Source organism: Oncorhynchus kisutch, linkage group LG16 (assembly GCF_002021735.2).
Source record: "Oncorhynchus kisutch isolate 150728-3 linkage group LG16, Okis_V2, whole genome shotgun sequence".
Classification (NCBI taxonomy): Eukaryota; Metazoa; Chordata; class Actinopteri; order Salmoniformes; family Salmonidae; genus Oncorhynchus; species Oncorhynchus kisutch.
The window spans coordinates 3,565,008-3,592,891 of record NC_034189.2 but is presented as its reverse complement, the minus strand read 5'-3'; the positions used below and the strand labels follow the sequence as shown (position 1 = coordinate 3,592,891).

Here is a 27,884-nt window from a genome sequence, read left to right as displayed (position 1 = left end):
GAGAGAAACATTGATAAAGAGAGAGAGAACAGAGAGAAAAGAACAGAGAGAATGAAAACACAAATGCAACACTCTGCTAACTCAGAGCCAAGATGGAATATATCTGTTTGACACAACATCTCATTGGCCATAAAAGGGTGTGTGTGTCCTCTCTTCCTCACCTCATCTTTGGTCTCTCTGAGGGAGCCTCGGGCCTTCCCCCCCCTAGTCACAGAGGTAACCCCAGATGATTGACAGTCCGTCTGACTAAACAGCTCCTCGATGGTCTGGACGTCTATGTAGTACTGCTGCTGCTGTACAGGAAGCTGTGTCCACAGGTTGGTCCGTCCTTTCACCTGGAGACCGTTACATAGCAGTTAGGAGGTTTAAGGTTTCCAGACGAAACACTTTAGAAGAGTTTATGCCTATATTGGTTTGTTTTAGACTTCGGTGAGGGTTTTTTTTTTTCCCGGATTTTCGGGGAAACACAAAAAAAAATTTTCGAGGCAAGCCAAAGTCGGGCGCCGAAGTCGGTCGCAGAAATCTACGCCCCTTCGTCGGTGATTGGTCAACAGCAGGTTTTTTGTTATTTCAATGGCCATAACTTATTTTCATGTCCAAATTAATGACAGATTTCTGGAGTTATCTTAATTTGGACTATTTTGAGGAAGTGTATACTGGCTACGGTGTCTCAAAATGGACAAACAGTACAATTTCTGCTTTTTTCTAGTTTTTCAAGTGAAGGTTTTTAAGGGAGTATGGAGTAGGGGCGGGGTCTACTGGTATAAGAAGTAGGAGGAGTGTAACTAACCTGGTCTTCAGGGTAGGGGCGGGGTCTACTGGTAGAAGTAGGAGGAGTGTAACTAACCTGGTCTTCAGAGTAGGGGCGGAGTCTACTGGTATAAGAAGTAGGAGGAGTGTAACTAACCTGGTCTTCAGGGTAGGGGCGGGGTCTACTGGTAGAAGTAGGAGGAGTGTAACTAACCTGGTCTTCAGGTATAGGTTTCCAGAAGAAACTCCGGACCCGCCTCTTCTTCATCCCTCCTATGGGGTCGACCGCACCGGGTGGAGGGGGCGGGGGCGGAGGTCCGCAGGGGGGAGGAGGAGGAGGAGGGAGAGGAGGTCCTGTCTTGTTGCCATCAGGGACGGGAATTGTAGAGGCAGGGGGCAGAGACATAACTTCAACCGCATCCACTTCCTGGAAACTCTTTTCTCATTGGCTAGAGAGATTCTGCTCATCACATGCATCCCAACTGCTGATTGGTCAAAGCAAGGAAAGGAGGGTGAGGTTGAGCGATCAGACTGGATAGTCTGGTTGAGGCCTACAGGGTTGATGTGTCCACTGTAAACAACAACGTTCGGATAACTGCTAAAAAACCTACCCCAAGAAATCTATTTTTTAAAAACACATCGAAATCAATATCTAAGAACAATATTTCAGTACACACCACATGTACATATATATATATATATATCCTTCAGTGTTTTTGTGTTGAGTCTATGACACACCTCTAGTTCTTTTTTGATTTCACAAACAAAGTGTCTGGTATTATCATATTCCAATAGGTTTAGACTACATTAACCTCAATCAGCTCTGGAAACATTTCAAACCACTAGCGCTCCATTTGAAGACAGAATAAATCTGTGCTGAGAGAAAGAGGAGAGAGAAAGAGGGGAGAGAGAAAGAGGAGAGAGAGAGAGGGGAGAGAAAGAGGAGAGAGAGAGAGAGAGAGAGGGGAGAGAAAGAGGAGAGAGAGAGAGAGAGAGAGAGAGAGGGGAGAGAAAGAGGAGAGAGAGAGAGAGGGGAGAGAAAGAGGAGAGAGAGAGAGAGAGAGAGAGGGGAGAGAAAGAGGAGAGAGAGAGAGAGAGAGGGGAGAGAAAGAGGAGAGAGAGAGGGGAGAGAAAGAGGGGAAAGAGAAAGAAAAAGAGAGAGAGAGAGAGAGAGGGGAGAGAGATATTCCCTTTTGTACTTCAACGACTTACACATTGTTACAACACACAGGCAATAATATAAGGTTTTGAAATGTCTCTATTCTCTTGAAGCCCCTTTGAATTGAGTCTCTTTTCAAGTCCTTGTTTGACATTACAAGCAGAATGAGAACCAGTCTGAACACATCAGAGCAGACAGAAAGGAGCCCAGATCCCTCATTACTTATTTAAAAAGGCCACATGTTAGTCTTTTTAATTCTATTTTTTTCTAATCGTCACTGCATATCTAATAAATAATTGTGTGTTTATTTCATAAAAATAATCCCAAATATATGTTTTTTAATGATTTATTTCCTTTAGCCATTTAAATGATTTGTCTGATCTTGTGTGTATTTGTTTTAAATACAGTGCATTCAGAAAGTATTCAGACACCCACAGATTGTTATGTTGCCTTATTCTAAAACTGATTAAATAGTCCTCCCCCCATCAACCTACACCCCTTAATGACAAATACAAAAAAATAGGTTTGTAGATATTATCAATAATGTCTCTGAGCTCAGACAATTTCTTCGACCTCATGGCTTGGTTTTTGCTCTGACATGCACGGTCAACTCTGAGACCTTATATAGACAGGTGTTTGCCTTTCCAAATCATGTCCAATCAATAGAATTTACTACAGGTGGACTTCAGTCATGTTGTAGAAACATCTCAAGGATGATCAATGGAAACAGGATGCACCTGAGCTCAATTTTAAGTCTCATAGCCAGTTTGCCAACATTTCTAGAAAGCTGTTTTCACTTCGTCAGTATGGGGTATTGTGATGTCATTATGGGGTTATTGTGATGTCATCATGGGGTATTGTGATGTCATTATGGGGTTATTGTGATGTCATTATGGGGTATTGTGATGTCATCATGAGGTATTGTGATGTCATTATGGGGTATTATTGTGATGTCATCATGGGGTATTGTGATGTCATTATGGGGTATTATTGTGATGTCATTATGGGGTATTGTGATGTCATTATGGGGTTATTGTGATGTCATTATGGGGTTATTGTGATGTCATTATGGGGTTATTGTGATGTCATCATGGGGTATTGTGATGTCATTATGGGGTATTATTGTGATGTCATTATGGGGTATTGTGATGTCATTATGGGGTATTGTGATGTCATTATGGGGTATTATTGTGATGTCATTTATGGGGTATTGTGATGTCATTATGGGGTATTGTGATGTCATTATGGGGTTATTGTGATGTCATTATGGGGTTATTGTGATGTCATTATGGGGTTATTGTGATGTCATCATGGGCTATTGTGATGTCATTATGGGGAATTATTGTGATGTCATTATGGGGAATTATTGTGATGTCATTATGGGGTATTGTGATGTCATTATGGGGTATTGTGATGTCATTATGGGGTATTATTGTGATGTCATTATGGGGTATTATTGTGATGTCATTATGGGGTATTGTGATGTCATTATGGGGTATTGTGAATGCGGAATGAAGTCAACGGGTCAGAATACTTTAGTTAAATACAAAATGTTTTTTTAAACAGGAAGATTACTTTTTTTTAACTGCACTGCCCCTTTAATATTTCAGTCAGATTCACTTTACACTCTGGTAACACACACACACACTGACACACACACACACACACTGACACACACACACACACACTGACACACACACACACACACACACACACACTGACACACACATACATACATACTGCCACAAACACACACACACACACACACTGACACACACACACACACACTGACACACACATACACACACTGACACACACATACATACATACTGCCACAAACACACACACACACACACACTGACACACACACACACTGACACACACATACATACATACTGCCACAAACACACAAACACACACTGACACACACACACACACACTGACACACACACACACACTGACACACACACATACATACATACTGACACAAACACACACACACACACACACTGACACACACATACATACATACTGCCACAAACACACAAACACACACAGACACACACACACACACACTGACACACACACACACACACACTGACACACACACATACATACATACTGACACAAACACACACACACACACACACTGACACACACACACACTGACACTTCCTCCATTTATGTATTATTCATTGTCAGGAAGTGATGTGGCTCCTAACAGGGAACGTGTGTGTGTATGTAGCCACTAGTACTAGTCCAGTCAGAGGGTGTGTGTGTGTATGTAGCCACTAGTACTAGTCCAGTCAGAGGGTTTGTGTGTGTATGTAGCCACTAGTACTAGTCCAGTCAGAGGGTGTGTGTGTGTATGTAGCCACTAGTACTAGTCCAGCCCAGGGGTTTGTGTGTGTATGTAGCCACTAGTACTAGTCCAGTCAGAGGGTTTGTGTGTGTATGTAGCCACTAGTACTAGTCCAGTCAGAGGGTTTGTGTGTGTATGTAGCCACTAGTACTAGTCCAGTCAGAGGGTTTGTGTGTGTATGTAGCCACTAGTACTAGTCCAGTCAGAGGGTTTGTGTGTGTATGTAGCCACTAGTACTAGTCCAGCCCAGGGGTTTGTGTGTGTATGTAGCCACTAGTACTAGTCCAGTCAGAGGGTTTGTGTGTGTATGTGTATCTACAGTTGTAGTCATTAATCACGAGTGGTTAAGGTTAGGGCCATGGTTTGTGTGTGTGTATATACAGTTGGAGTCATTAATCACGAGTGGTTAAGGTTAGGGCTATGGTTTGTGTATGTGTATCTACAGTTGTAGTCATTAATCACGAGTGGTTAAGGTTAGGGCTATGGTTTGTGTATGTGTATGTGTATCTACAGTTGTAGTCATTAATCACGAGTGGTTAAGGTTAGGGCCATGGTTTGTGTGTGTGTATCTACAGTTGTAGTCATTAATCACGAGTGGTTAAGGTTAGGGATATGGTTTGTGTGTGTGTATCTACAGTTGTAGTCATTAATCACGAGTGGTTAAGGTTAGGGCCATGGTTTGTGTGTGTATCTACAGTTGTAGTCATTAATCACGAGTGGTTAAGGTTAGGGCCATGGTTTGTGTGTGTGTATATACAGTTGTAGTCATTAATCACGAGTGGTTAAGGTTAGGGACATGGTTTGTGTGTGTGTATGTGTATCTACAGTTGTAGTCATTAATCACGAGTGGTTAAGGTTAGGGCCATGGTTTGTGTGTGTGTATCTACAGTTGTAGTCATTAATCACGAGTGGTTAAGGTTAGGGATATGGTTTGTGTGTGTGTATCTACAGTTGTAGTCATTAATCACGAGTGGTTAAGGTTAGGGCCATGGTTTGGGTGTGTGTATCTACAGTCTACAGTTGTAGTCATTAATTGGTTTGGGGCTTAAAAACTTCTACAGATGCACAATCGAGAGCATCCTGGCGGGCTGTATCACCGCCTGGTATGGCAACTGCACCGCCCACAACCGTAAGGCTCTCCAGAGGGTAGTGAGGTCTGCACAACGCATCACCGGGGGCAAACTACCTGCCCTCCAGGACACCTACACCACCCGATGCTACAGGAAGGCCATAAAGATCATCAAGGACATCAACCACCCGAGCCACTGCCTGTTCACCCCACTGTCATCCAGAAGGCGAGGTCAGTACAGGTGCATCAAAGCTGGGACCGAGAGACTGAAAAACAGCTTCTATCTCAAGGCCATCAGACTGTTAAACAGCCACCACTAACATTGAGTGGCTACTGCCAACACACTGTCAATGACACTGACTCAACTCCAGCCACTTTAATAATGGGAATTGATGGGAAATGATGTAAATATATCACTAGCCACTTTAAACAATGCTACCTTATATAATGTTACTTACCCTACATTATTCATCTCATATGCATACGTAGATACTGTACTCTATATCATCGACTGCATCCTTATGTAATACATGTATCACTAGCCACTTTAACTACGCCACTTTGTTTACATACTCATCTCATATGTATATACTGTACTCGATACCATCTACTGTATCTTGCCTATGCTGCTCTGTACCATCACTCATTCATATATCCTTATGTACATATTCTTTATCCCCTTACACTGTGTATAAGACAGTAGTTTTTTGGAATTGTTAGCTAGATTACTTGTTCGTTATTACTGCATTGTCGGAACTAGAAGCACAAGCATTTCGCTACACTCGCATTAACATCTGCTAACCATGTGTATGTGACAAATAAAATTTGATTTGATTTGATTTGAGGTATTGGAGTGGCCATCACAAAGCCCTGACCTCAATCCTATAGAACATTTGTGGGCCGAACTGAAAAAGTGTGTGCAAGCAAGGAGGCCTACAAACCTGACTCAGTTACACCAGCTCTGTCAGGAGGAATGGGCCAAAATTCACCCAACTTATTGTGGGAAGCTTGTGGAAGGCTCCCCGAAACGTTTGGCCCAAGTTAAACAATTTAAAGGCAATGCTACCAAATACTAATTGAGTGTATGTGAACTTCTGACCCACTGGGAATGTGATGAAAGAAATAAAAGCTGAAATATTTAATCCTCTCTTCTATTATTCTGACATTTCACATTCTTAAAATAAAGTGGTGATCCTAACTGACCTAAAACAGGGAATTTTTACTAGGACTAAATGTCAGGAATTGTGAATACCTGAGTTGAAATGTATTTGGCTAAGGTGTATGTAAACTTCCGACTTCAACTGTAAATATGTATGTATGTATGTATGTATGTATGTATGTGTGTATGTGTGTATGTGTGTATGTGTGTGTGTGTGTGTGTGTGTGTGTGTGTGTGTGTGTGTGTGTGTGTGTGTGTGTGTGTGTGTGTGTGTGTGTGTAGTCTTATGCAACATCTCTGAGCTCAGTGTGAACCTTCAGCTGACCAGATCAAACATTGATCGTACCAACTACCTGCTACACAACTGTTTACATCCCTGTTAGTGAGCATTTTATCAAGACAATACACCTGACAGGTGTGGCATATCAAGAAGCCGATTATAAAACAGTATGATGACTACAACAGTCTACAGCGCTGTACCCCCCCCCCCCCCTTCCTACTCCTCCTTCTTCGGCTTCTACACCTGTGGGATCGTCTGAGACCAGTCACAAGGACAGCTGATGAAACTGTGGATTTGCACAATCGAAGAAGTTCTGCACAAACTGTCAGAAATCATCTCAGGGAAACTCGTCGTCCTCACCAGGGTCTTGACCTGACTGCAGTTTGGTGTCGTAACCGACCTCAGTGGGAAAATGTTCGATGGCCGCTGACACCCTGGAGAAGTGTGCTCTTCACAGATGAATCCTGGTTTCAACTGTACCGGACAGATGGCAGATAGCATGTATGTTCGATGGCCGCTGACACCCTGGAGAAGTGTGTTCTTCACGGATGAGTCCCGGTTTCAACTGTACCGGACAGATGGCAGATAGCATGTATGTTCGATGGCCACTGACACCCTGGAGAAGTGTGTTCTTCACGGATGAGTCCCGGTTTCAACTGTACAGAGGGCAGACGTGGGTGAGCAGTTTGCTGATGTCAATGTTGTGAACATTGTACACATTGATCCAGAGCATCCCAAACATGCTCAATGGGTGACATGTCTGGTGAGAATGTAGGCCATGAAAGAACTGGGACATTTTCAGCTTCTAGGAATTGTGTACAGATCCTTGCGACATGGGGCCGTGCATTATCATGATGAAACATGAGGTTGATGGAGGTGGATGAATGGCACGACAGTGGGCCTCAGGATCTCGTCACGGTATCTCTGTGCATTCAAATTGTGATTTGATAAAATGCAATTGTATTGGTTGTCCGTAGCTTATGCCTGCCCCATACCATAACCCCACCGCCACCATGGGGCGGTTGTCAGGGTTAGAGGTTCCAAGCCCGTTCTAAGGGAAGGGGGAGGTTGTCAGGGTTAGAGGTTCCAAGCCTGTTCTAAGGGAAGGGGGAGGTTGTCAGGGTTAGAGGTTCCAAGCCTGTTCTAACGGAAGGGGGAGGTTGTCAGGGTTAGAGGTTCCAAGCCTGTTCTAAGGGAAGGGGGAGGTTGTCAGGGTTAGAGGTTCCAAGCCTGTTCTAACGGAAGGGGGAGGTTGTCAGGGTTAGAGGTTCCAAGCCTGTTCTAAGGGAAGGGGGAGGTTGTCAGGGTTAGAGGTTCCAAGCCTGTTCTAAGGGAAGGGGAGGTTGTTTATTTTGATACATCTCTCTCTAATGGTTCCTCTCAACATCTCTCTCTAATGGTTCCTCTCAGCATCCCTCTCTAATGGTTTCTCTCAGCATCTCTCTCTAATGGTTTCTCTCAGCATCTCTCTCTAATGGTTCCTCTCAGCATCCCTCTCTAATGGTTTCTCTCAGCATCTCTCTCTAATGGTTCCTCTCAGCATCCCTCTCTAATGGTTTCTCTCAGCATACCTCTAATGGTTTCTCTCAGCATCCCTCTCGAATGGTTTCTCTCAGCATCCCTCTCTAATGGTTTCTCTCAGCATCCCTCTCTAATGGTTTCTCTCAGCATCTCTCTCTAATGGTTTCTCTCAGCATCTCTCTCTAATGGTTTCTCTCAGCATCTCTCTCTAATGGTTTCTCTCAGCATCTCTCTCTAATGGTTTCTCTCAGCATCTCTCTCTAATGGTTTCTCTCAGCATCCCTCTCTAATGGTTTCTCTCAGCATCCCTCTCTAATGGTTTCTCTCAGCATCCCTCTCTAATGGTTTCTCTCAGCATCTCTCTCTAATGGTTTCTCTCAGCATCCCTCTCTAATGGTTTCTCTCAGCATCCCTCTCTAATGGTTTCTCTCAGCATCCCTCTCTAGTGGTTTCTCTCAGCATCTCTCTCTAATGGTTTCTCTCAGCATCTCTCTCTAATGGTTTCTCTCAGCATCTCTCTCTAATGGTTTCTCTCAGCATCTCTCTCTAATGGTTTCTCTCAGCATCCCTCTCTAATGGTGTCTCTCAGCATCTCTCCCTCTCAATATATAGGTCAGGGTCCACAATGCTGGTCTGGTGGGGGGGGGGGGGTCATAATTGGGTCAGTTGAGAAAAGCTAACTAGCGAGTGAGTGATCAGCTCAGGTCGTCACCGCTCAGCAATGTCATCTCCCACCCCTCCCCACCATATCCCAGAATGCTTTGGCCTATGTGGATCATCGTGGACAGGGTTCTCTGTGACAATAGGCTCGCGGTAAACATAACATCACAGCTAGAAGCACCGACGGGGCACAACGTTAGTAGAACGTCACAGGGGTTCTCCAAACACCCCATCAGCCAATCAGAGCCCTCGGAACCCCATTGTGAGGTCACCAGGAAGGCTTAAGGCAAAATTCTATTTCTTCTTCTTATTTTTTTTTACATCTGTCACGTGATTGGGTTGATGTCATCACTGGCACACCTTCCAATTTTACCACCTTTGTTTACGAGCACGACCCATGGAAGGGGGAGGGGATGGTGACATAAAAGACCAGCGAACCAAATTATTTTGGTCTTTGACCCTTTGAATGGAGAGAGGGATATAAGGAGGAGGGAGAAACTAACAGAGGGAAGTGGGTTTGGTGTCGACCCTGACCCCGTTTGGAGAGAGGGAGGGAAGGAAGGAGAAAGAGAGGGGAGGGTTTGTTTGGGATTGTAAACAAGCAGCCATTGTGGGTGGCACACAGTCCGTAACCATAGGGACGGCTGCTGTTATGAGGGTTACCACAGTAACACATGGAAGCCCTAACACTGGTAGCTGGGACACACACACACGCACACACACACACACACACGGCAGGTGCTCATAATTCAAAAAGGGTGCACCTCCCCCGGCTTTAAAAAATTTATAATTCACAACATCAACTGCCTCTGAAGCAAAGGACTCGTTATTTCTACAACAACACACTCATCATCACAAATTGTAAGCAAGTTATTAAAGTGCCTCCAAAACACCTAATTCATATCAGCTGATCATTGATAATTTATGTAAATATGCTATTCAGCTAGCTTGACTTATTATTATATATATTTTTAAACTTACTGTGATTTAAATGGTCAATGGTTTTAAATATTAACTTGACAATATTCAGAATGTTGTAACTCATGATACAGCAAGCTCCAGGGAGCATTGGGACAGTGACTCATTATTTGTTGTTTTGGCTCCAAACTCATCATTTGTTGTTTTGGCTCCAAACTCATCATTTGTTGTTTTGGCTCCAAACTCATCATTTGTTGTTTTGGCTCCAAACTCATCATTTGTTGTTTTGGCTCCAAACTCATCATTTGTTGTTTTGGCTCCAAACTCATCATTTGTTGTTTTGGCTCCAAACTCATTATTTGTTGTTTTGCCCCCAAACTCATTATTTGTTGTTTTGGCTCCAAACTCATCATTTGTTGTTTTGCCCCCAAACTCATTATTTGTTGTTTTGCCCCCAAACTCATTATTTGTTGTTTTGGCTCCAAACTCATCATTTGTTGTTTTGGCTCTGTACTCCAGCACTTTAGATTTGAAATGATACTTGAGGTTATTTTCATCCATATCGGGTGAACCGCTTGGAGATGACAGCCCTTTTTGTACATCGTCCCTCACATTTTAAAGGGTCCAAAAGTATTGGGAGAAATTCACATGTGTATTAAAGTAAACTGAACAAAAATATAAAATGCAACATGGAACCATTTCAAATATCTGACTGTTACAGTTCATATTAGGAAATCAGTCAATTTAAAAGGGCTTATTATTATTTTTATTATTATATTATTATTAAATTATTATTAATTATTATATAATTATTTAATTATTATTATATTATTAATTATTATATAATTATTTAATTATTATTATATTATTAATTATTATATAATTATTTAATTATTATTATATTATTAATTATTATATAATTATTTAATTATTATGTTATTATTTAATTATTATTATATTATTAATTATTATATTATTTTATTATTAATTATATTATTATTATTATTATTATTACTATTATATTATTAATTATATTATTAATTATTACATTATTTTATTATTAATTATTACATTATATTAATTAATTATATTATTAATTATTACATTATATTAATTAATTATATTATTAATTATTACATTATATTAATTAATTATATTATTAATTATTACATTATATTAATTAATTATATTATTAATTATTACATTATATTAATTAATTATATTATTAATTATTACATTATATTAATTAATTATATTATTAATTATTACATTATATTAATTAATTATATTATTAATTATTACATTATATTAATTAATTATATTATTAATTATTACATTATATTAATTAATTATATTATTAATTATTACATTATATTAATTAATTATATTATTAATTATATTATTATTTTTATTATTATATTATTACAGTATTTGTCTGGCCATTACCGTCACACACAACCACAGTTAAACACACATGACCGTCACACACAACCACAGTTAAACACACATGACCGTCACACACAACCACAGTTAAACACACATGACCGTCACACACAACCACAGTTAAACACACGTGCAGGAACACACAACCACAGTTAAACACACATGACCGTCACACACAACCACAGTTAAACACACGTGCAGGAACACACAACCACAGTTAAACACACATGACCGTCACACACAACCACAGTTAAACACACGTGCAGGAACACACAACCACAGTTAAACACACGTGCAGGAACACACAGTCCAAGCACTAGTGTGACTTTTCCAACAGAAACTGACAGGCCAACAGACCAGCAGCATCTCTTTGAACAAGGGGAGAGAGAGACTGAGGAGAGAGCGTGAGCAAGCGGCTGAGGAGAGAGAGCGAGTGAACGAGAGACTGAGGAGAGAGCGAGTGAGCGAGAGGGTGAGGAGAGAGAGAGGTGAGGAGAGAGAGAGGGAGCGACTGAGAGGCTGAGGAGAGAGAGAGAGCGAGCGACTGAGGAGAGAGAGCGAGTGAGTGAGAGGGTGAGGAGAGAGAGAGAGGGAGCGACAGAGACTGAGGAGAGAGCGAGTGAACGAGAGACTGAGGAGAGAGAGCGAGTGAACGAGAGACTGAGGAGAGAGCGAGCGAGCGAGATGCTGAGGAGAGAGAGTGAGCAAGTGGCTCAGGAGAAAGAGAGAGTGAACGAGAGACTGAGGAGAGAGAGAGAGCGGGCGAGAGGCTGAGGAGAGAGCGAGCGAGAGGCTGAGGAGAGAGCGAGCGAGAGGCTGAGGAGAGAGAGAGAGCGAGAGTCTGAGGAGAGAGAGAGAGCGAGAGGCTGAGGAGAGAGAGAGAGCGAGAGGCTGAGGAGAGAGAGAGAGCGAGAGGCTGAGGAGAGAGAGCGAGCGAGAGGCTGAGGAGAGAGAGCAAGCGAGCGAGAGGCTGAGGAGAGAGAGCGAGCGAGAGGCTGAGGAGAGAGAGAGAGGGAGCGACAGAGACTGAGGAGAGAGCGAGTGAACGAGAGACTGAGGAGAGAGCGAGCGAGCGAGATGCTGAGGAGAGAGAGAGCGTGAGCGACTGAGGAGAGAGAGAGCGTGAGCGACTGAGGAGAGAGAGCGAGTGAACGAGAGACTGAGGAGAGAGCGAGCGAGCGAGATGCTGAGGAGAGAGAGTGAGCAAGTGGCTCAGGAGAAAGAGCGAGTGAACGAGAGACTGAGGAGAGAGAGAGAGAGCGGGCGAGAGGCTGAGGAGAGAGCGAGCGAGCGAGAGACTGAGGAGAGAGAGCGAGCGAGCGAGAGGCTGAGGAGAGAGAGCGAGCGAGCGAGAGCCTGAGGAGAGAGAGCGAGCGAGCGAGAGGCTGAGGAGAGAGCGAGCGAGCGAGAGGCTGAGGAGAGAGAGCGAGCGAGCGAGAGGCTGAGGAGAGAGAGAGAGGGAGCGAGAGGCTGAGGAGAGAGAGAGAGGGAGCGAGAGGCTGAGGAGAGAGAGAGAGGGAGCGAGAGGCTGAGGAGAGAGAGAGAGGGAGCGAGAGGCTGAGGAGAGAGAGAGAGGGAGCGAGAGGCTGAGGAGAGAGAGAGAGGGAGCGAGAGGCTGAGGAGAGAGAGCGAGCGAGCGGCTGAGGAGAGAGCGAGCGAACGAGAGGCTGAGGAGAGAGCGAGCGAACGAGAGGCTGAGGAGAGAGCGAGCGAACGAGAGGCTGAGGAGAGAGCGAGCGAACGAGAGGCTGAGGAGAGAGAGAGAGCGAGCGAGAGGCTGAGGAGAGAGAGAGAGGGAGCGAGAGGCTGAGGAGAGAGAGAGAGGGAGCGAGAGGCTGAGGAGAGAGAGAGAGGGAGCGAGAGGCTGAGGAGAGAGAGAGAGGGAGCGAGAGGCTGAGGAGAGAGAGAGAGGGAGCGAGAGGCTGAGGAGAGAGAGAGAGGGAGCGAGAGGCTGAGGAGAGAGAGCGAGGGAGCGAGAGGCTGAGGAGAGAGAGAGAGGGAGCGAGAGGCTGAGGAGAGAGAGAGAGGGAGCGAGAGGCTGAGGAGAGAGAGAGAGGGAGCGAGAGGCTGAGGAGAGAGAGAGAGAGAGGGAGCGAGAGGCTGAGGAGAGAGAGAGAGAGAGGGAGCGAGAGGCTGAGGAGAGAGAGAGAGAGAGGGAGCGAGAGGCTGAGGAGAGAGAGAGAGAGAGGGAGCGAGAGGCTGAGGAGAGAGAGAGAGAGAGGGAGCGAGAGGCTGAGGAGAGAGAGAGAGGGAGCGAGAGGCTGAGGAGAGAGAGAGAGGGAGCGAGAGGCTGAGGAGAGAGAGAGAGGGAGTGAGAGGCTGAGGAGAGAGAGAGAGGGAGTGAGAGGCTGAGGAGAGAGAGCGAGCGAGCGAGCGGCTGAGGAGAGATAGAGCGAGCGAGAGGCTGAGGAGAGAGAGAGCGAACGAGAGACTGAGGAGAGAGAGTGAGTGAGAGGCTGAGGAGAGAGAGAGAGGGAGCGAGAGGCTGAGGAGAGAGAGAGAGGGAGCGAGAGGCTGAGGAGAGAGAGAGAGGGAGCGAGAGGCTGAGGAGAGAGAGCGAGCGAGCGGCTGAGGAGAGAGAGAGCGAACGAGAGGCTGAGGAGAGAGCGAGCGAGGCTGAGGAGAGGGAGAGAGCGAACGAGAGACTGAGGAGAGAGAGTGAGTGAGAGGCTGAGGAGAGAGAGAGAGGGAGCGAGAGGCTGAGGAGAGAGAGTGAGGGAGCGAGAGGCTGAGGAGAGAGAGCGAGGGAGCGAGAGGCTGAGGAGAGAGAGAGCGAACGAGAGGCTGAGGAGAGCGAGCGAGAGGCTGAGGAGAGAAACATTTTAGATTTGATATCGAGAGAGATACGAAGGAAGACTAGCATGCATTTCTTAGGGAGGGTTTAGACTAGAGGATATCTGCTGTCTAGTCTGGTATTTCACTTCACTCTGAATTGGTTGCCATTTCAGCACCCTTGACTTCTCCTCTGTCTGTCCCCTTATACACACACACACACACACAGTGGTAACCGGGGTAACCCCAGTGAGGGCGTATTATCCTCCAGACAAACAACTATAAAAAGGTCAGTGAAAGAGCTTTGGTACCATGCCTGGTCCCCCGTCGTGCTGCACTGTGAAAAGACTGGGGCAGAGAGGGGGCGGGGTGGGTCTATGCCTGCTGCTAGTGACCCCCACACACAGCCCTGGCACCACCAACCAATTTCACCAGTTCTCATATCGTTGACAAGAAACGTCTCCTTCTGAGTGTGGAATGTATTTGGCTTGTGATGCTCGACAGGACCGGGTTATGTGTTGTGAAGCTAACCACAATAAGGATTAGGCACAATAGTGTAATTTGCAGTTTGCCTTCAAAATAAAAGTATGTCATTGAGAGTGATGCAAACAAATACAAATAGTATATTTATGCCATACTTTTACTTTGAAAGCTAACCGCAAATTCCACTGTTGTGGATAATCCTTATTGTGGCTAGCTTCACATAGATGGGGACCGACCACCATTAATCAAATAAGAACTGTCTTATAAATTAGGGTTATTTTAGATGATGACACCTAGCTATATAGTTAGCTAGCTAGGATTCCCAGCTAGATAACTATCGCTACTGAAACAGATGTTAGCTAGCTCACTATAGCTACTGAAACAGATGTTAGTTAGCTAACTATAGCTACTGAAACAGATGTTAGCTAGCTAACTATAGATACTGAATCAGATGTTAGCTAGCTAACTATAGCTACTGAAACAGATGTTAGCTAGCTCACTATAGCTACTGAAACAGATGTTAGCTAGCTAACTATAGCTACTGAAACAGATGTTAGCTAGCTAACTATAGCTACTGAAACAGATGTTAGCTAGCTCACTATAGCTACTGAAACAGATGTTAGCTAGCTAACTATAGCTACTGAAACAGATGTTAGCTAGCTCACTATAGCTACTGAAACAGATGTTAGCTAGCTAACTATAGCTACTGAAACAGATGTTAGCTAGCTAACTATAGCTACTGAAACAGATTGTCGTTTTGCTATGTGTTTATGGGAAGAACATTGTTTGCATCCATGAGCTAGCGGTTTAAAATCATCAGCACTGTAGGAGAACGATACATCTTTACCAGCATCATAGCATACGCATCGATGAATCGTTGTGACATATCAAATAGGAGTGAGTGTAATCAATGTGTAATAACTACTTTAAAAAAATATATATTGAATGCTTAAATTAATAAGCCCAGTACAGTCCAGTACAGTAGAGCCCAGTACAGTAGAGCCCAGTACAGTAGAGCCCAGTACAGTAGAGCCCAGTACAGTCCAGCACAGTAGAGCCCAGTACATTAGAGCTCAGCACAGTACAGCTCAGTACAGTAGAGCCCAGTACAGTAGGGCCCAGTACAGTACAGTAGGGCCCAGTACAGTAGAGCCCAGTACAGTAGAGCTCAGTACAGTAGAGCCCAGTACAGTAGAGCTCAGTACAGGAGAGCCAAATACAGTAGAGCTCAGTACAGGAGAGCCCAGTACAGTAGAGCTCAGTACAGTAGAGCCCAGTACAATAGAGCTCAGTACAGTAGGGCCCAGTACAGCCCAGTACAGTAGAGCCCAGTACAGAAGAACCCAGTACAACAGGGCCCAGTACAGTACAGCCCAGTACAGTAGAGCTCAGTACAGTAGAGCCCAGTACAGTAGAGCCCAGTACAGTAGAGCCCAGTACAATAGAGCCCAGTACAATAGAGCTCAGCACAGTAGAGCTCAGTACAGTACAGCCCAGTGGAGGTCAGTACAGTAGAGCCCAGTACAGAAGGGCCCAGTACAGTAGAGCCCAGTAAAGAAGGGCCGAGTACAGTAGAGCCCAGTACAGTAGAGCCCAGTACAGTAGAGCTCAGTACAGTAGAGCCCAATACAGTAGAGCTCAGTACAGTAGAGCCCAGTACAGTAGAGTCCAGTACAGTAGGGCCCAGTACAGCCCAGTACAGTAAAGCCCAGTACAGTAGGGCCCAGTACAGTAGAGCCCAGTACAGTAGAGCTCAGTACAGTAGAGCCCAGTACAGGAAAGCTCAGTACAGTAGAGCTCAGTACAGTAGAGCTCAGTACAGTAGAGCCCAGTACAGCCCAGTACAGTAGAGCTCAGTACAGTAGAGCCCAGTACAGTAGAGCCCAGTACAGTAGAGCCCAGTACAGTAGGGCCCAGTACAGCCCAGTACAGTAGAGCCCAGTACAGTAGAGCCCAGTACAGTAGAGCTCAGTACAGTAGAGCCCAGTACAGTAGAGCTCAGTAAAGGAGAGCCAAATACAGTAGAGCACAGTACAGTCGAGCCCAGTACAATAGAGCTCAGTCCAGTAGAGCCCAGTACAATAGAGCTCAGTACAGTAGAGCTCAGTACAGTAGAGCCCAGTACAGTAGAGCCCAGTACAGTAGGGCCCAGTACAGCCCAGTACAGTAGAACCCAGTACAGTAGAACCCAGGACAACAGGGCCCAGTACAGTAGAGCTCAGTACAGTACAGTACCAGTACAGTAGAGCTCAGTACAGTAGAGGTCAGTACAGTAGAGGCCAGTACAGTAGAACCCAGTACAGTAGAGCCCAGTACAGTAGAACCCAGTACAGTACAGCCCAGTACAGCTCAGTACAGTAGAGCCCAGTACAGTAGGGCCCAGTACAGCAGGGCCCAGTACAGTAGGGCCCAGTGGAGTTCAGTACAGTAGAGCCCAGTACAGTAGAGCCCAGTACAGTAGAACCCAGTACAGTAGAACCCAGGACAACAGGGCCCAGTACAGTAGAGCTCAGTACAGTACAGCCCAGTACAGTAGAGCTCAGTACAGTAGAGGCCAGTACAGTAGAACCCAGTACAGTAGAGCCCAGTACAGTAGAACCCAGTACAGTACAGCCCAGTACAGTACAGCCCAGTACAGCTCAGTACAGTAGAGCCCAGTACAGTAGGGCCCAGTACAGCAGGGCCCAGTACAGTAGGGCCCAGTACAGTAGGGCCCAGTGGAGTTCAGTACAGTAGAGCCCAGTACAGTAGAGCCCAGTACAGTAGGGCCCAGTACAGTAGAGCCCAGTACAGTAGAACCCAGTACAGTACAGCCCAGTACAGTACAGCCCAGTACAGTAGGGCCCAGTACAGCAGGGCCCAGTACAGTAGGGCCCAGTACAGTAGGGCCCAGCACAGTAGGGCCCAGTACAGCAGGGCCCAGTACAGTAGGGCCCAGTACAGCAGGGCCCAGTACAGTACAGCTCAGTACAGTAGAGCCCAGTACAGTAGAGTCCAGTACAGTAGGGCCCAGTACAGCCCAGTACAGTAAAGCCCAGTACAGTAGAACCCAGTACAGTACAGCCCAGCCCAGTACAGTAGAGCTCAGTACAGTAGAGCCCAGTACAGTAGGGCCCAGTACAGCAGGGCCCAGTACAGTAGAGCTCAGTACAGTAGAGCCCAGTACAGTAGGGCCCAGTACAGCAGGGCCCAGTACAGCAGGGCCCAGGACAGTAGGGCCCAGTACAGCAGAGCCCAGTACAGCAGAGCCCAGTACAGTAGAGCTCAGTACAGTAGAACCCAGTACAGCAGAGCCCAGTACTGTAACCTACTTGGCGTGTGAATTAAACTGCTGACTGCGTATAACTTGCAGATCGTTGACATCGACCAGGATTAAGGGCCATTTGTGACTGTTGTGGTTTTGGTAATCAATGTGAGCGGCTGGTCTCCGACAGCGTTTGGAACGATATGTGGTCGAGGACGCCGAGTTCATTTCAGCCCTTCAGTCCCCTGACCTTTTTGTCCCTGATGGAGACATGGATCACCCCAGAGAACACTTCAGCTGCTCTCTCTTCATCGGACCATGTTTTCCCTTATAGTCCGAGAGCATCTGGTCGTCACCGTGGTGACACGGGGCCCTCTCACCCGTCTGCCTATTTGAATTCCACGTTGTCACGGTTACTTGTCCACTCAAACTCTTTCCACCCTCCTCCTCCCTCCCCCTCTCTGGTCCCACTCACACAGAACTACCCTACGTCCTGACCTCTTTCTCCTCTCTCTCTCCAGATGAAATCCTGTGACGATGTGAGGTCTGGTTGCCCAGCAACCATGCTGACTGGACCCCATCCCCTCCTCCAGACCATCTTCCATTCCTCATCAACTCATCCCTGCCCACTCGACCCCATCCCCTCCTCCAGACCATCTCCCATTCCTCATCCATATCCTTCCTGTTTGGCCCTGTCCGGGGGTGTCCTCGGATGGGGCCACAGTGTCTCCTGACCCCCCCTGTCTCAGCCTCCAGTATTTATGCTGCAGCAGTTTGTGTGTCGGGGGGCTAGGGTCAGTTTGTTATATCTGGAGTACTTCTCCTGTCCTATTCGGTGTCCTGTGTGAATCTAAGTGTGCGTTCTCTAATTCTCTCCTTCTCTCTTTCTCTCTTTCTTTCTCTCTCTCGGAGGACCTGAGCCCTAGGACCATGCCCCAGGACTACCTGACATGATGACTCCTTGTTGTCCCCAGTCCATCTGACTGTGCTGCTGCTCCACTTTCAACTGTTCTGCCTTATTATTATACGACCATGCTGGTCATTTATGAACATTTGAACATCTTGGCCATGTTCTGTTATAATCTCCACCTGGCACAGCCAGAAGAGGACTGGCCACCCCACATAGCCTGGTTCCTCTCTAGGTTTCTTCCTAGGTTTTGGCCTTTCTAGGGAGTTTTTCCTAGCGACCGTGCTTCTACACCTGCATTGCTTGCTGTTTGGGGTTTTAGGCTGGGTTTCTGTACAGCACTTTGAGATATCTGCTGATGTACGAAGGGCTATATAAATAAATTTGATTTGATTTGATCAACTCATCCCTGCCCACTCGACCCCATCCCCTCCTCAAGACCATCTCCCAATCCTCACTTCCCTCAACTCATCCCTGCCCACTCGACCACATCCCCTCCTCCAGACCATCTTCCATTCCTCATCAACTCATCCCTGCCCACTCGACCACATCCCCTCCTCCAGACCATCTCCCATTCCTCATCAACTCATCCCTGACCACTCGACCCCATCCCCTCCTCCAGACCATCTTCCATTCCTCATCAACTGCATCCCTGCCCACTCGACCCCATCCCCTCCTCCAGACCATCTCCCATTCCTCATCCCTGACCACTCGACCCCATCCCCTTCTCCAGACCATCTCCCATTCCTCATCAACTCATCCCTGCCCACTCGACCCCATCCCCTCCTCCAGACCATCTCCCATTCCTCATCAACTCATCCCTGACCAGCTCCTCTCCCCAGGAAACCACAGACCAGTATCCCCTCCTCCAGACTCCAGCTCCTCTCCCCAGGAAACCACAGACCAGTATCCCCTCCTCCAGACTCCAGCTCCTCTCCCCAGGAAACTACAGACCAGTATCCCCTCCTCCAGACTCCAGCTCCTCTCCCCAGGAAACCACAGACCAGTATCCCCTTCCACCCCCACTTGACCGTTCTGTCTCTGACCAACTCTCTCTCAGTATCTCTCTCAGAACAATCTTCTGGACTCTAACCAATCACAATCTTCTGGACTCTAACCAGTCGCAATCTTCTGGACTCTAACCAGTCGCAATCTTCTGGACTCTAACCAGTCGCAATCTTCTGGACTCTAACCAGTCGCAATCTTCTGGACTCTAACCAGTCGCAATCTTCTGGACTCTAACCAGTCGCAATCTTCTGGACTCTAACCAGTCGCAATCTTCTGGACTCTAACCAGTCGCAATCTTCTGGACTCTAACCAATCAGGCTTCAAAACGGGTCAACTCAACCCAGACTGCTCTTCTGTGTGTCATGGAGGTTCTCCGCTCTGCCAAAGCTGACTCTCTCTCCTCTGTTCTCATCCTCCTAGAACCATCAGAACCTACTCTCCACCCTCTCAGGGCTGGGCATCTCAGGCTCTGCCTCTCCACCCTCTCAGGGCTGGGCGTCTCAGGCTCTACCTCCTCTCCACCCTCTCAGGGCTGGGCGTCTCAGGCTCAATCAGATCCTCCTCTCCAACCTCTCAGGCTCTGCCTCCTCTCCACCCTCTCAGGGCTGGGCATCTCAGGCTCTGCCTCCTCTCCACCCTCTCAGGGCTTGGCGTCTCAGGCTCTATCAGATCCTCCTCTCCACCCTCTCAGGGCTGGGCGTCTCAGGCTTTGCACACTCTTGGATTGCATCCTACCTGGCTTCTCCTACCAGATGACGTGGAGAGAATCTGTGTCTGCACCACGTACTCTCAATATTGGTGTCCCCCAGGGCTCGGTTCTAGGTCCTCTCCTCTTTATACACCAAGTAATTTGGCTCTGTCATATCCTCACATGGTCTCTCCTGTCATTGCTATGTGGATGACACAGCTACTTTTCTCTTTCCCCACCTTCTGACACCCAGGTAGCAACACGCTTCTCTGTCAGCCCACCACCTCAAGCTAAACAAGATGGAGCTGCTCTTCCACCCGGGGAAGGTCTTCCCGCAACAAGACCTCTCCATCATGGTTGACAACTCCACGTTGTCCCCCTCCCCAGAATGCAAAGAAACTTGGCGTGACTCTGGACCACACCCTGTCGTTCTCTGCAAACGAAGCAGTGACTCGTTCCTGCAGGTTCACGCTCTACAATATCCGTAGAGTACGACGTTACCTCGCACAGGAAGTGGTGCAGGTCCTAATCCAGACACTTGTCCTCTTCCATCTGGACTACTGCAATTTGCTGTAGGTTGGACTCCACGCAAGTGCCCATCAAACCCCTGTAGGCCAAGTAAAATAGAGAGATGGCTAAATGTTTGTGTCAAAGAGCCTTTACTGCTAAATCTCACAACAGGTTTTAGAGCACTATCTCCATCGTAGAGCCCCTAGTGGTGATCATCTCCATCGTAGAGCCCCTAGTGGTGATCATCTCCATCATAGAGCCCCTAGTGGTGATCATCTCCATCGTAGAGCCCCTAGTGGTGATCATCTCCATCATAGAGCCCCTAGTGGTGATCATCTCCATCGTAGAGCCCCTAGTAGAGCCCGTAGTGGTGATCATCTCCACCGTAGAGCCCGTAGTGGGGATCATCTCCACCGTAGAGCCCATAGTGGTGATCATCTCCACTGTAGAGCCCCTAGTGGTGATCATCTCCATCATAGAGCCCCTAGTGGTGATCATCTCCATCGTAGAGCCCCTAGTGGTGATCATCTCCATCATAGAGCCCCTAGTGGTGATCATCTCCATCGTAGAGCCCCTAGTAGAGCCCGTAGTGGTGATCATCTCCACCGTAGAGCCCGTAGTGGGGATCTTCTATACCGTAGAGCCCATAGTGGTGATCATCTCCACTGTAGAGCCCCTAGTGGTGATCATCTCCACCGTAGAGCCCCTAGCGGTGATCATCTCCACCGTAGAGCCCCTAGCGGTGATCATCTCCACCGTAGAGCCCCTAGTGGTGATCATCTCCACCGTAGAGCCCCTAGCGGTGATCATCTCCATCGTAGAGCCACTAGTGGTGATCATCTCCATCATAGAGCCCCTAGTGGTGATAATCTCCATCATAGAGCCCCTAGTGGTGATCATCTCCATCGTATAGCCCCTACTGGTGATCATCTCCTTCATAGAGCCCCTAGTGGTGATCATCTCCATCGTAGAGCCCGTAGTGGTGATCATCTCCATCGTAGAGCCCGTAGTGGTGATCATCTCCATCGTAGAGCCCGTAGTGGTGATCATCTCCATCGTAGAGCCCGTAGTGGTGATCATCTCCATCATAGAGCCCGTAGCGGTGATCATCTCCATCATAGAGCCCGTAGTGGTGATCATCTCCATCGTAGAGCCCGTAGCGGTGATCATCTCCATCGTAGAGCCCGAAGTGGTGATCATCTCCATCATAGAGCCCCTAGTGGTGATCATCTCCATCATAGAGCCCGTAGTGGTGATCATCTCCATCATAGAGACCGTAGTGGTGATCATCTCCATCATAGAGCCCGTAGTGGTGATCATCTCCATCATAGAGCCCGTAGTGGTGATCATCTCCATCATAGAGCCCCTAGTGGTGATCATCTCCATCGTAGAGCCCGTAGTGGTGATCATCTCCACCGTAGAGCCCCTAGTGGTGTTCATCTCCACCGTAGAGCCCCTAGCGGTGATCATCTCCATCATGGAGCCCCTAGTGGTGATCATCTCCATCGTAGAGCCCCTAGTGGTGATCCTCTCCATCATAGAGCCGTAGTGGTGATCATCTCCATCATAGAGCCCCTAGTGGTGATCCTCTCCATCATAGAGCCCCTAGTGGTGATCATCTCCGTCATAGAGCCGTAGTGGTGATCATCTCCATCATAGAGCCCCTAGTGGTGATCATCTCCATCATAGAGCCCCTAGTGGTGATCCTCTCCATCATAGAGCCGTAGTGGTGATCATCTCCATCATAGAGCCCCTAGTGGTGATGCTGTCCATCATAGAGCCCCTAGTGGTGATCATCTCCATCATAGAGCCCCTAGTGGTGATCCTCTCCATCTTATAGGGCCTAGTGGTGATCATCTCCATCATAGAGCCCCTAGTGGTGATCATCTCCATCATAGAGCCCCTAGTGGTGATCATCTCCATCATAGAGCCCCTAGTGGTGATCCTCTCCATCTTATAGGGCCTAGTGGTGATGCTGTCCATCATAGTGGTGATCATCTCCAGCAGGTTTTAGAGTTTCAACTTATAGGGCCTAGTGGTGATCATCTCCATCATAGAGCCCCTAGTGGTGATCATCTCCATCATAGAGCCCCTAGTGGTGATCATCTCCATCATAGAGCCCCTAGTGGTGATCCTCTCCATCTTATAGAGCCCCTAGTGGTGATCCTCTCCATCGTAGAGCCGTAGTGGTGATCCTCTCCATCTTATAGAGCCCCTAGTGGTGATCCTCTCCATCTTATAGAGCCCCTAGTGGTGATCCTCTCCATCTTATAGAGCCCCTAGCGGTGATCATCTCCATCTTAGAGCCCCTAGTGGTGATCCTCTCCATCTTATAGAGCCCCTAGCGGTGATCATCTCCATCTTAGAGCCCCTAGTGGTGATCCTCTCCATCATAGAGCCCCTAGTGGTGATCCTCTCCATCTTATAGGGCCTAGTGGTGATCCTCTCCATCATAGAGCCCCTAGTGGTGATCCTCTCCATCTTATAGGGCCCCTAGTGGTGATCCTCTCCATCGTAGAGCCGTAGTGGTGATCCTCTCCATCATAGAGCCCCTAGTGGTGATCCTCTCCATCTTATAGGGCCCCTAGTGGTGATCCTCTCCATCGTAGAGCCGTAGTGGTGATCCTCTCCATCTTATAGGACCCCTAGTGGTGATCCTCTCCATCATAGAGCCCCTAGTGGTGATCATCTCCATCATAGAGCCCCTAGTGGTGATCCTCTCCATCATAGAGCCCCTAGTGGTGATCATCTCCATCATAGAGCCCCTAGTGGTGATCCTCTCCATCATAGAGCCCCTAGTGGTGATCCTCTCCATCTTATAGGGCCCCTAGTGGTGATCCTCTCTATCTCTATTTTTTTTAAAGGTCAACGGTCAAATAAGGAGGTGCATATATTTGTCGTTTCACTGCATGGACCAGTGGGTAACCTGGACCAGTGGGTGGGTAACCTGGACCAGTGGGTGGGTAACCTGGACCAGTGGGTGGGTAACCTGGACCAGTGGGTGGGTAACCTGGACCAGTGGGTGGGTAACCTGGACCAGTAGGTGGGTAACCTGGACCAGCGGGTGGGTAACCTGGACCAGTGGGTGGGTAACCTGGACCAGTAGGTGGGTAACCTGGACCAGTGGGTAACCTGGACCAGCGGGTGGGTTACCTGGACCAGTGGGTGGGTAACCTGGACCAGTAGGTGGGTAACCTGGACCAGTGGGTGGGTAACCTGGACCAGTGGGTAACCTGGACCAGTGGGTGGGTAACCTGGACCAGTGGGTGAGTAACCTGGATCAGTGGGTAACCTGGACCAGTGGGTAACCTGGACCAGTGGGTGGGTAACCTGGACCAGTGGGTAACCTGGACCAGCGGGTGGGTTACCTGGACCAGCGGGTGGGTTACCTGGACCAGCGGGTGGGTAACCTGGACCACTGGGTGGGTAACCTGGACCAGTGGGTAACCTGGAGCAGTGGCTGGGTAACCTGGACCAGTGGGTGGGTAACCTGGACCAGTAGGTAACCTGGACCAGTGGGTGGGTAACCTGGACCAGTGGGTGGGTAACCTGGACCAGTAGGTAACCTGGACCAGTGGGTAACCTGGACCAGTGGGTGGGTAACCTGGACCAGCGGGTGGATAACCTGGACCAGTGGGTGGGTAACCTGGACCAGCGGGTGGATAACCTGGACCAGTGGGTGGGTAACCTGGACCAGCGGGTGGGTAACCTGGACCAGTAGGTAACCTGGACCAGTAGGTAACCTGGACCAGTGGGTGGGTAACCTGGACCAGTAGGTAACCTGGACCAGTAGGTAACCTGGACCAGCGTGAGGTCGAACCATTTCTATACTGATCTGCAGGCCAGTCGTGACCTTCTTCTTCTGCACATTTTCTTGGAACAGTTTAGTTTCAATAATGTTTAAGTTCCTTAAAATCATTGTCACGTGATTAATCATAAAAATCTGAATTAAAATGATTAAATCTAAAAGTTTATACTAAACTATTTTGTGAGATCACCAACCTCTGCCGTTTGGACACATTGACACCATGATCCATTGGGGGCAATGAGCATATAGAACTCAGAGATAGACCTACTACTGCACAGGCCTATAGGCTATAACCCAGAGATAGACCTACTACTGCACAGGCCTATAGGTTATAACTCAGAGAGAGACCTACTACTGCACAGGCCTATAGGTTATAACCCAGAGATAGACCTACTACTGCACAGGCCTATAGGCTATAACCCAGAGATAGACCTACTACTGCACAGGCCTATAGGTTATAACCCAGAGATAGACCTACTACTGCACAGGCCTATAGGTTATAACTTCCATATAACTCAGAGATAGTCTATAGGTCAATGTAGCAGTAGACCTATAACTCAGAGATAGTCTATAGACCAATGTAACAGTAGGTCTATAGGTCAATGTAGCAGTAGGTCTATAACTCAGAGATAGTCTATAGGTCAATGTAGCAGTAAACCTATAACTCAGAGATAGTCTATAGCCCAATGTAGCAGTAGGTTTATAGGTCAATGTAGCAGTAGGTCTATAGACCAATGTAGCAGTAGGTCTATAGACTAATGTAGCAGTAGGTCTATAGGTCAATGTAGCAGTAGGCCTATAGACCAATGTAGCAGTAGGTCTATAACTCAGAGATAGTCTATAGGTCAATGTAGCAGTAGGTCTATAGACCAATGTAGCAGTAGGTCTATAGACTAATGTAGCAGTAGGTCTATAGGTCAATGTAGCAGTAGGCCTATAGACCAATGTAGCAGTAGGTCTATAACTCAGAGATTGACCTATAGACTATGTAGCAGTAGGTCTCTAACTTCCATCGTCTACTCAGTATAGTACCTAAATCTGGCAAAAACAAAAACAGAATATATCCTGATGAAAATGTGGGTTGGTTCTCTCTTTTTTCCACCTGTCCGCCTCCCTTTCCATCGGTCTTGAGCTAATCGCTAATGAAGAGCAACAAGCAGGCGACAAGCATAGGGCTGCATAGCATACCCAGAGAAACACATTGGCCTTAATCTGGACCCATAGGGCTGCATAGCATACCCAGAGAAACACATGGGCCTTAATCTGGATCCATAGGGCTGCATAGCATACCCAGAGAAACACATGGGCCTTAATCTGGACCCATAAGGCTGCATAGCATACCCAGAGAAACACATGGGCCTTAATCTGGACCCATAGGGCTGCATAGCATACCCAGAGAAACACATGGGCCTTAATCTGGACCCATAGGGCTGCATAGCATACCCAGAGAAACACATGGGCCTTAATCTGGACCCATAGGGCTGCATAGCATACCAAGAGAAACACATGGGCCTTAATCTGGACCCATAGGGCTGCATAGCATACCCAGAGAAACACATGGGCCTTAATCTGGACCCATAGGGCTGCATAGCATACCCAGAGAAACACATGGGCCTTAATCTGGACCCATAGGGCTGCATAGCATACCCAGAGAAACACATGGGCCTTAATCTGGACCCATAGGGCTGCATAGCATACCCAGAGAAACACATGGGCCTTAATCTGGACCCATAGGGCTGCATAGCATACCCAGAGAAACACATGGGCCTTAATCTGGACCCATAGGGCTGCATAGCATACCCAGAGAAACACATGGGCCTTAATCTGGACCCATAGGGCTGCATAGCATACCAAGAGAAACACATGGGCCTTAATCTGGACCCATAGGGCTGCATAGCATACCCAGAGAAACACATGGGCCTTAATCTGGACCCATAGGGCTGCATAGCATACCCAGAGAAACACATGGGCCTTAATCTGGACCCATAGGGCTGCATAGCATACCCAGAGAAACACATGGGCCTTAATCTGGACCCATAGGGCTGCATAGCATACCCAGAGAAACACATGGGCCTTAATCTGGACCCATAGGGCTGCATAGCATACCCAGAGAAACACATGGGCCTTAATCTGGACCCATAGGGCTGCATAGCATACCAAGAGAAACACATGGGCCTTAATCTGGACCCATAGGGCTGCATAGCATACCCAGAGAAACACATGGGCCTTAATCTGGACCCATAGGGCTGCATAGCATACCCAGAGAAACACATGGGCCTTAATCTGGACCCATAGGGCTGCATAGCATACCCAGAGAAACACATGGGCCTTAATCTGGACCCATAGGGCTGCATAGCATACCCAGAGAAACACATGGGCCTTAATCTGGACCCATAGGGCTGCATAGCATACCCAGAGAAACACATGGGCCTTAATCTGGACCCATAGGGCTGCATAGCATACCCAGAGAAACACATGGGCCTTAATCTGGACCCATAGGGCTGCATAGCATACCCAGAGAAACACATGGGCCTTAATCTGGACCCATAGGGCTGCATAGCATACCCAGAGAAACACATGGGCCTTAATCTGGACCCATAGGGCTGCATAGCATACCCAGAGAAACACATGGGCCTTAATCTGGACCCATAGGGCTGCATAGCATACCAAGAGAAACACATGGGCCTTAATCTGGACCCATAGGGCTGCATAGCATACCAAGAGAAACACATGGGCCTTAATCTGGACCCATAGGGCTGCATAGCATACCCAGAGAAACACATGGGCCTTAATCTGGACCCATAGGGCTGCATAGCATACCCAGAGAAACACATGGGCCTTAATCTGGACCCATAGGGCTGCATAGCATACCCAGAGAAACACATGGGCCTTAATCTGGACCCATAGGGCTGCATAGCATACCCAGAGAAACACATGGGCCTTAATCTGGACCCATAGGGCTGCATAGCATACCCAGAGAAACACATGGGCCTTAATCTGGGCCCATAGGGCTGCATAGCATACCCAGAGAAACACATGGGCCTTAATCAATAATACATGGTCTACACATACTGAGACAGAGAGGTGCTGTTTCACTGTCCAGACAGCATCAGATACATGGTCTACACATACTGAGACAGAGA

At 47.5% G+C, this 27,884-nt stretch overlaps 1 protein-coding gene across 2 annotated transcripts in view; it reads right to left on the bottom strand.

Moving 5' to 3' along the window:
• The window catches only part of LOC109882691 (FH2 domain-containing protein 1), a 39,239-nt gene that overhangs the window by 6,475 nt on the left and 4,880 nt on the right, over nucleotides 1-27,884 (bottom strand). The window contains exons 2-3 of one of the 2 annotated variants that reach the window (XM_031791600.1): nucleotides 965-1,235; nucleotides 162-335 (exon numbers count right to left, since the gene is read on the bottom strand). In XM_031791600.1, the coding sequence (XP_031647460.1) occupies nucleotides 162-335; nucleotides 965-1,156 (366 nt within the window). In that variant the 5' untranslated portion in view covers nucleotides 1,157-1,235. The remainder of the gene's footprint in view (nucleotides 1-161; nucleotides 336-964; nucleotides 1,236-27,884) is intronic. The other variant, XM_031791601.1, reaches the window with a different exon arrangement.